At 37.8% G+C, this 9,680-nt stretch overlaps 1 protein-coding gene across 1 annotated transcript; it reads right to left on the reverse strand.

The window, feature by feature from the left end:
- Nucleotides 1–211: 211 nt before the first annotated feature.
- On the reverse strand, nt 212–5,757 carry LOC105052296 (probable serine/threonine-protein kinase PBL1). The gene is made up of 5 exons (XM_010933063.3): nt 5,618–5,757; nt 3,724–4,389; nt 2,520–2,777; nt 1,749–1,868; nt 212–942 (listed from the first exon to the last, which is right to left on the reverse strand). Exons 2-5 carry the CDS (start codon nt 4,357–4,359, stop codon nt 319–321), a joined length of 1,638 nt encoding a protein of 545 aa, XP_010931365.1. The 5' UTR covers nt 4,360–4,389; nt 5,618–5,757; the 3' UTR covers nt 212–318.
- Nucleotides 5,758–9,680: the final 3,923 nt, after the last annotated feature.

Raw genomic sequence — 9,680 nt, forward strand, 5'->3', positions numbered from 1 at the left:
TCGGCTAAAGATGACATTCACAGACCTAAGCAGTCAAGCCACCAAAACCAGGCAATTGTAGCAGAAAATGAAAAAGACAAGGAAAACGTCCACTTGACGATTATCCTTGTAAAAAACTGGAATCCATTCGCAACAGAAGCATTACACTCTTCTTTTATCTACAGGTTGTCATTCTAACCCCATGCCTATTCCTGAAGGGTAGATGGGCAGATGAACAGAAATCTTATATTTTCTATATATGTAATCGAAATACAAATTACAAAATGTAAGAAAAATAATGAAAATACCAAAGGTAATAAGAGAAAAATCTATGGACAATTAGAACCCTTCCAACCCAGGCCTCCGTAGTGTGGCTGAAGGTGACTTCCTAACAGCATTTATGCTATTGTTTTCCAATGAAAGAGCAGAACAAGTTTGAGGGGGAGGAGGCATGGTTACAGATGTTCTCGGTGAATGCAATGGTTGGATTCTTGATGGGGGTGAAGGTGAAAAATTTGATTGGCGTGGTGCGGTGATGATTCCATTGAGGCTGGGAGACTTCAGCATCTGTTTGCCTGCAACAGCAGATGGTTCTTGCAGGCGAAACCGGCAAGGGTATTTCATGTCCTGAACACTCTTGAGGGATTCCACGATGGTCCTCATGGTAGGCCTCTCTGAAGGATCCTTCTGAAGGCATTTCTGGGCAATATCAGCAACAGTTCGGGCAGCTTTGGGAGGGAAACGACCTTTGATGCGGGGGTCTATGATAAGGGATAGAAGGCAATCGTCAGCAAGAAAGGGTCTGCTCCATTTGATGATGTTCCTCTCTTCTTTCCGATATCGGGTGTCAAGATTCTTCCGGCCGGTCAGCAGTTCAAGAAGGACTATGCCAAAACTCCATACATTACTCTTGGGAGTCAGCAATCCTTTCTCCAAGGTCTCCACAGATAGATTTGCAGTAGCCTGAAGAGTGGAGGTTTTACCAAAGATTATAAATCAAAAAGCAACTACTGAGTGGTAAGAGAATTTTTCAACAACTATTTCTAGATAATTCACACATGCAATAACCATATAAAATCATCAATTAACTTTCTTATATAATGATTTTCAAAGTTGGAGGGCAAACCTTGGTGCAAGGTTAAGGCTGCACCATTGCCACCTAGGTAAGGGTTTGGAACATGAACACAGCCTCTCTTTATGCAGGGGTTAAGGCTGTGTACTTCTAACCCTCGCCAGACCCCATAATGGCGGGAGGACCCTCTTTTTTTTTAAAAAAAAAAAAAATAATGATTTCAATGTTGCTATGGAGTTGCATGTATTTTACTCCAAACTGAGAGATATAATAACATATTGCTGGAAGGAGTTCAGCACACATAGTTGACTATAATTTTTCTCAGAAATAATAAAGGTAAATGTATTTCTAATTTGATAACATTTTTTGAGAGTAATGTCATAACAAAATTTAATTGCTAATCTGTGGAGTCAAAAAGATCATTCAAGTGCATGAGGTTGCATAAATTGCTCTGCCTTATGAAAAAGTTTTTGAGATATGTGCCCATGGGATCAGCAGATGAGGAATTCTAAGTAACTGGTTGGGATGTACATTGATCTATTGATGCAGACAACATTAATTTTTTAATTATGAAAACTGTTACAGACATAATATGCCCTTAATACGAATGAATATTGCATTTGCACATGCCATAACTTACTAGAGAATAGAATGGCGTATGTGGTCATTTTGTATCATATCAAAAAATCGTACTTACAGCAGTGCAATTTGTGATATCTGTCTCTGGAGTGCAGCTCACACATCCATATCCTGATAGCTTCGCACTGAAATCTTTATCGATTTGTATATTTGAAGTTGAAAACTCATTGTACATGGCCTATAAAAATATAGCAACGCATTGTCAGATGACAATCAGAAGTATGCCCACAGACCGCAACAGAAATTGAGAAAAATCGCCCTTAGATTCTCAGGGACAATTCCCTAATTTTCTAAGAAAGGGCACAACAAACTCATCTTTATTAATGAAATGGTCATCCACAACGATATTTAAATAAAAATTAATTATATCAGCAGAAAATTCAGTGACGCTACCTTCAGACAATAATATGATTTAACATTTATGACATTTTAGGGTAAATGTATTTGCTAAATATATATTTTCTGAATGCTACCTGAATGTTTAATCAACATCAAGAATTTCAAATTTCAATGACAAGTTAAATTCACCTTATGATATGGCTAACTACACCAGAAAAATCGGAGACCTGAGTAGTCTGGTAATCAAATTACGGAAAAATAAGGTCACTCTCATATAATGTAAAGCCTCTTCAAAAACTTTTGGAAACCATATATGTCATGTATGGAATTTTCTTAATACAGATCAAGTTGTTGAGCAAGCCATTTGAAGTAAAACTGCAATTCTTGTTGAGTGCTATTAGTATAACAGGAAAAAGAGCACTCATAGCTAAAGTTCAAATCATGATGTTCAAATCAACAATGAAACAGGTCCAGGATGAAGTTCAGTAACCTGAAAAGGCCCTTCTTCATGCAAAAATACAAGACCTTGTGCAGCACAGAAGGCTACTTTCATCCGTGTACCCCAGTCAATGGAAGGACCATCAGATCTCCCGTAAAGCAGTCGATCTAAGCTTCCATGGTGAAGCCTCTCATATACCAACGTCCGTTCATCAGAGCCCTCGCATGCATGAAAACCAAGCAGTTTACAAAGTTGAGGATGCTGTAAGTTGGCTAATGTGTTCACCTGATTCACAAATTCCTTCAACCCCTGAAAGATTTGAACCATATGTCTTATTTGAGATAGCCCCAGGCAATTTAATCAAATGTCAGAATCATAAATATATGAATAGGTAGGAAAAACACAGCTTTGGACTAGATATGCACACAACAAATGCAAGTCATTTCCTTCAACTCCCAACTCTCTGCTCAAGTTTTATACAATAGTAACTGTCAGAATTGTGCAGAACATCGCAAGGATGTTAATTACAGGTAGTACTTTCAGCCTTAAAAAAAAAAACTGCCATTGGCAGGTGAATTCAAGCAAAATACAAGTAGACATCGTAACTCATATACACATGCACTGCTGGCAGGGTAACGAGTCAACCATATGTAACCATGTAAAAAGATTAGCAATACTACTAGCTTCCACATTTAGGAAAATACATGCATAAGTGATTCAATTACACAGATTACAACTCCCAGGATGTCCAGATAACACTGCTGCTTGGTGTAAAATCAACATGCATGGCATGCAAGTATACCACAAAGTTTATTGATGTGATGTCCTTCAAGTGGCAAATAGTGATATCAAACAAGCTGCAATAAAAGTCTTAGATTTCTGAAAAAAGTTAGAAATGGTAGAGAGCAATTATGATGGTTATTAACTGGATCTAGATGGTGGAGGATTTTCAAATGTTATATGGTACAAGTTCTACAAAGGTTGGAGTCAATTTGGTTGGCTAAGTCAGGTTGTTATATGATTCTCTTTTCAAGCATGTGGTTTTGTCTTTATTGTAATTCAATCTTACTGTCCTAGTTAACAGGCATGAATCTTCATAATTAATTAGAAATAGCGTACTTTAAAACTTCACAGGTTGCACCTTCAGGGAAAATGTCAGAATAAACAAAAATAGATAAATAAAAGTAAAAACAAAAAGAAAAAGAATGCATCAGCACCCTACTATGGACAGCTATGATATCTATGCATATGCTACCTGAGAGGAAGGCAGCAGACGAGTGACTGTGGCTTCAATCCTCTTGGAAACCACAGTATCATCACCAAACGTTGCCTTGTAAACTGTGGATGAGATACCTTCTGACACACACCGGTCAACAGAGAATTGTTGGCAAGCAGACAAAATCTCTTCGAAGGAGAAATTCCGAAGCCCTCCTTCCCCTGATGGAGGCAAAGGCAGAGGACCAGAAGTTAGAATTGGGCCACTGGCATTGCTCAATTTGAAACTCCCCATATTCTTCGAAGCAGAGGTTCCCTGTGGTGATGGTAAAGGGAGAGGTAGGGGATTTGTACATCGCTGTTCTTTTACTGATCCTCCTCTTCCCCTAAATTCTTCTTGGTCATCCAATTCTATCGATGAGAAAGCATCCTGATCTGGCACGACAAGGCTAGAAGGAGCAGATAATGCTCGTGCTCTGCTGTTGGGTACTCGACTGGCTGATTGGGCAGATTTAGTTCTGTTTCTGAAACTTGGAGGAGCTGACTGGAGCGATGGGCCATGAGATTCTGGTTCAGGAAGTGTAGTAGCTGTATTCTCCTTAATACTAATAGGTTTCTTGTTAACAAATTGCCAACTTTTCTTCTTCTTATAGTTCCAAATGGTGAAGCAGCCCATCTTGTTGAATATTTAAGAAACAGATTTATCCTGCATGTAGAGAGCATAGAAAGTGCACTGTGAGAACAAATAGTAATAATAATAAGAGTAGTACAATGAGAAAACCTCAAGTAGAACTGAAAATTGTTTACCCCATTTAAGAGAAAGCACAAATCCAGCTGGTTTGCATCAAAATAACTGTTTGAATTAATAGCATCATTGCATGCTAATGCCACATAAAACCATGGTTTTCATTGAACTTAAACACAAATTGTGTTATGTTGGGCAAATTGAAATATCAATTGCTAACAAGAAAGTCACCTAATGGAATCAAAAGACAATGACATGATACAAGCCACCGGAATACATGCTGTCCTGCCTCTCCTCCATATGTCATAACAAGAACTCCAATCTCTTACAATTAAATTACAATCAGGATTGGGGTAATTCGAATGAGAAGTACCATCTCATGAAAATTAAGTAGCGCTCCACAACCTCGTGGAGGGTATTCTATCCTCAAAGTAATCAACTCAGCTAGAACCTCCCCAAAACCATCTCAACTTGCAACAATTTTTGTTATATATGAACATATAAGATCTTTCAGAAAGTATAGCCATAAACCGAGCAGAATGGAGGAAAAGGATTCATATAGTCGACCCCAGTTAGTTTGGATTAAGGCTTAGTTGAGTTGAGTTGCAAGAAATGGGAGAACCTATCAACCATTCCATCAACATGATCCCTTCTATTATCATCGGAACTTTTGCAGAACTACCACAAACAACAACCTAATATCCAACAGAAGATTCCAATTTAACTAATTCCTCCCCTGAATTCTACCATTATGAACCGAATTCCAAGAAGAGTAGACAATTTGCTATGAATTCTTATTTACTGGACAAAATCAAGTCACCGCATCTTCATTTGGATGAAGCCCCAACTGCCTCCAAACATTTATTCATATCACCCCATGAACAAATTTCCAAAAAACGATCAACAAAATCCTGTAATTCTAACCCCACCAATTTCGCCCAAAATCCCACAAACGTACGCCAGAAAAAAAATAAATAATTCAAAACCACTCCATCCGCAAATCCCAGAAAAAATAAAATAAAATAAAATAAAAACCCATCAAGCAAAATTCCTGACAAAGCTTCCATCTTTGTAAAATAAAGAGATGAATAAAACCTTCAAGTTTCAAGAATCCATCCTAAAACCCGATTTCACCAAATTCGATCAAAATTCCTCAAAAAGGAATAAAAAAAATGAAAGAAAATCCAACCTTGGAGGAAAACCTCCAGTTTCGCCGAGCGACGCTGTTCCAGGAGCAACCGGTTCGTTAGAGAGACGGAGAAACCCTAATAACGTGGAGATGGAGCGTGGGGTGAACGAGAGGAGAAGGATTTAAAATAAAAGAAATAAATGGTAGAATAGTAATAGTAGCCAGAAAGGGAAAAAAATTAAAAAAAAAAGGAGAAGATGAAGAAAAAGAAGGGAGAGAAAGGGAAGATAATGGTGACGGAACGGCACTGGTCAAAAGGTCGGAGATATTGCGAAGGCTACGGCCTGACGGCATTCCCCTGTCCAGCCCCTCTCAAAAATCGCCCCTGTCCCTAGGACTGAATTACAGCAATGCCATCCAGCACCTATCAAGCATCCTGATTGAATTTTTTTTTATGCAACTTTACCGTAACAACTATTAACTTTATCCTACATAAATCCTTGTCATGAAAGCCAATTTCCCCGTGTAAATAAGTTTTACTTCAGAAAAATACTATCAAATGGTTAGTTTATTAACTCATTCATTTTTACATGTTGGTAATGAATAGATTCAAAGTAGATTTACAGGTGCAAATTTTAAAGTTTAAAACTTAAAGAGAATATATATAAATTTTTTCATTACTTTTTGTAAATTTTAATATATTTTTTTTCTGAGCTATTAGTTTGTTGAGACTGGACGTAACCATTGAAAAAAAAAATCTATGATTGTATGTATAGGAAAAAATAAAAATATATAAAAATTTAAAATAAAAGATAATATATTATTTTTTTATAAAACTTAGAATATTGATTTAAAGTGATACTAAAAAAATTATTTTATGAAAAAAGATATTTTATCAATTTAAATAATTAAAAAAATTTTAAAGATATATTTGATTTGAAAGAATAAAGTTCTGAAATAAAAATTAAAAGAAAGTAGAGACCATCGTTAGAAGGAAATATAAATATTTTAATTTTTTAAAATTTAATTTAATTTTTTTAATATTTAAATTTTATTTTTGTTTAAATTCTGAATATGAATCAAATATATCAGATGGAGGTATCATCGTGATGATTTTTATTATAATTTATTTCGACTGATTTCGGCTGCAAATCAAGTCTCTCGTAAGAGTAAATGGGGAATAGCGTGAACTATTTCTGTAATTAAGAACGATATGGAGGGCATAAGGGATACCCTCTGCGTATATTCGGGATGACGCGGTTGTGCGACAAACCAGTCAAAGACGGAAAACTAATTTTCGGAGCCGTTCTTGGTGCAGTCAAAGCAACGGACTTATGGGTTTTGACCTACCGTCGTCCGTTGGATCGTCTTTGGCCGGTGACATCAACGGCCCCGGATTTCCCGGCCTCCATAATGGGACCCACCTTTTTGGGGTGGGTGGGGCGTTCCAGGAAACCACTTTTAGTGGGCTTAGAAGAACGGCGTGTATTTCCTTACCAAAAAAAAAAAAAAAAAGACGGCGTGGCACACGTTGGCGCCATGAGCACCACACGGTCGATGCAAGCATTATTAAATCGGTCTGTTGAGATTAATCAAAATTTATCGATCTACAGCTAATCTCTTTTTGATGGAAGATCTGCAGCTAATCTCACTCCAGTTTTTTTTTTTTTTTGGTAAATCAATATCACTCCAGTTATTAGCAGATGATGGAACATCGATCAAAGCCATCCAATCGGTGGTATTTTTGCTCCATGGAGTACGCTCTATGTACATCATACCCTCTTATTCTAATTTCTAATAGCCGTTGTTGGTTGGCTGGCTGGCTTGGAACGCTGCAGATTTCACATGGAGTACGTCCTGTGCTTTTATACTATGTGGACACCGCGCGTGACTTGCTTCTCACCTTACCACAAGTTTGGATGTATGGAAAATTCTTATCTTTAGTCCAATTACGGGAAAAAAATATCGCTTGAATGGTCTAAAATTATGCTTCTATCGCGATCCATAGATATCTTTTTATTATTATTCCTAGTTGTTGTTAGAATCGTTGTAATGATTCCTAAACAACTCCTCAGTCTTGCTAAATTTACAAGAAGAGAGAATGGTGAATGTGACTTTAGGTTTTTGGTACGAGAAGAGAGAAAGGGGCAGATAATAATATTGCAAATGTATGTAGATGACTGTGATATATTGGTTAATTTTAAATTATATTACGATTATCTCCTACACGCAGATGATTAAAGTTGAAACGAAGGACCAACAAGCTCACACTTGTTATTAATGTATGCTTTCTATCCGTAAAATTAATGATGTTTACCAACCACTGTAGGGAGAATTCAAAGATGATGGTCTACTTCCGTTGGACAATTAATTAGAATTTATCACAAGAGGTATTTAATAAAAGCTTACCCTAAATCTTTGTAAACATTCTATAATTGATCTAGTTTTTTGATTTATTTTCTTTTTACTTATAATTGTCACTGCTATTTGTATATAATATTTGTTGCATCAAGATTTTGGTAGCAGTTAACATGGCTAAAGATGGAGGATAGTCTGAACGTTGGGACACCAACAAGGATCTATAAAAGAAGTCCACATATGTCGGGATTCTTCGATAGAGATTCTCTGATGCTTAAGTCAACTGGAGTTTGAGAACAGTAGAAGATGGAGAGTATGAGTTTAGTATTGTATTGTGTTGTCCTATGTTGCATGTCTCGAAAGTTTTCTCACTATCTCTTTATATAGAGATGGAGTTATAGGCCGTTACATAAGTCGATAGGCCATATCATGATCTGTTAGGCCGTTAGGATAGAGAATCTATGAATCAAAGGTTGTTAGTCATGAATAGTGACCTTGTTTTGACAAAGATTCATGGTGGTAACCCATATGGTTAGTCAGGCTGGTGACCTGAGGTCGGGATACAATCGAGACTGTGGCCCAGATGTGTCATCATCTCAATCATGAAAAATCATCCCATGTGGTTAGTAAGGTCCTGACCTTGATGTCGGGAGCTGACAAGATCATTCCATCTTGGCTCTCTATGGCGATCTTGACGAATCGTCAGCTATAGTCATCGGCAATGCATTGATATCCTTAGCATATGACTGAGCATGACGTTTGGGAACAAAGCCCGATGAAGTTGTCCACTCTGTTATCAGGACATCCGGATGATGTTCATCGTTTGAAGTCCCTCTCGATACTTCGATCGATCCGAAGAGTATGTTTGAGGATGTGTCCTGAGGACAATGGTCGAGATAGTTTGACTCGTAACACTTGCCCCATACTTTCAAGTTCGAGGTATTTGTCTCGAATGAAGTAGTATTTCTCCTTCGAGCAAGCGAATCTAAGCTGTCAATGTTTCAGGTGGACCATCTTGTCACTTTATAATTTCTAATATATCATGTTATCGATTCGACATGTTGCTTTGTGAATCGCACTCTAATTATTAGCATGATTTATTACTGCACAGATCCTATCACATTTATGAGGGATGGGTGGTTCGAGTTAGGTCATCATTCTAGTCCGAAAATGTGGATTTTTGGTGGTTATGGCTCAACCAATTGGAGATCGTCATATGTTCAGTGTTGTTCCTAAAGGAATTAGATTTAGAAACTACCCCTGGATCTATCCTGACTCGCCATATGGCGCATCGTGGTAAATTCTAAGGTGTCCCTTAGGAATTGTTCTATGGGATTTAATCAGATAAGGATTTAATGAAGAGCTGCGAGGTTCGTCGCTTCAGAGTCGGCCAAATGGTATGATCTAGCGATTTGATGATCGGATCCACACCATCCAAGATCTATATAAATGGATTGTCTACTTGATAGAATTTTGCCATCCAACTGCTAGCCACTTTTTTGTTGCTGTGCTTGTCAGAGAAAGTTTTTTCTCCTGTTTTATTAGCCATGAAGCAAGCGATAAAGAAAAAGATGGCCTCTTCCCACGGAGAATCCTTATCCAAGAGGGTGAGGAGTGAGCTAGAGCTCCCTACTTTGCTGTCTCGACCATCTCGGAGTCATCTCAGGCTCCTTAGTCAAGTTGGGCTCCACCTCCCCCCGCAGGGCCTAGGGCGAACCCTCTCCCACCCAGAGGCAATGGGGAGTCCTCGATTCTTCTTGTGGAT

This window comes from Elaeis guineensis, chromosome 10 (assembly GCF_000442705.2).
Source record: "Elaeis guineensis isolate ETL-2024a chromosome 10, EG11, whole genome shotgun sequence".
Classification (NCBI taxonomy): Eukaryota; Viridiplantae; Streptophyta; class Magnoliopsida; order Arecales; family Arecaceae; genus Elaeis; species Elaeis guineensis.

Excerpts from the sequence above, each read along its gene's own strand:
- LOC105052296 (XM_010933063.3), bottom strand. The coding sequence starts at position 4,359 with ATGGGCTGCTTCACCATTTGGAACTATAAGAAGAAGAAAAGTTGGCAA. Across the intron at positions 2,778-3,723 it reads GTCTGCTGCCTTCCTCTCAG|GGGTTGAAGGAATTTGTGAA; the intron begins GTAGCATATGCA and ends CAAATCTTTCAG. Across the intron at positions 943-1,748 it reads ATATCACAAATTGCACTGCT|GCTACTGCAAATCTATCTGT; the intron begins GTAAGTACGATT and ends TCCACTCTTCAG.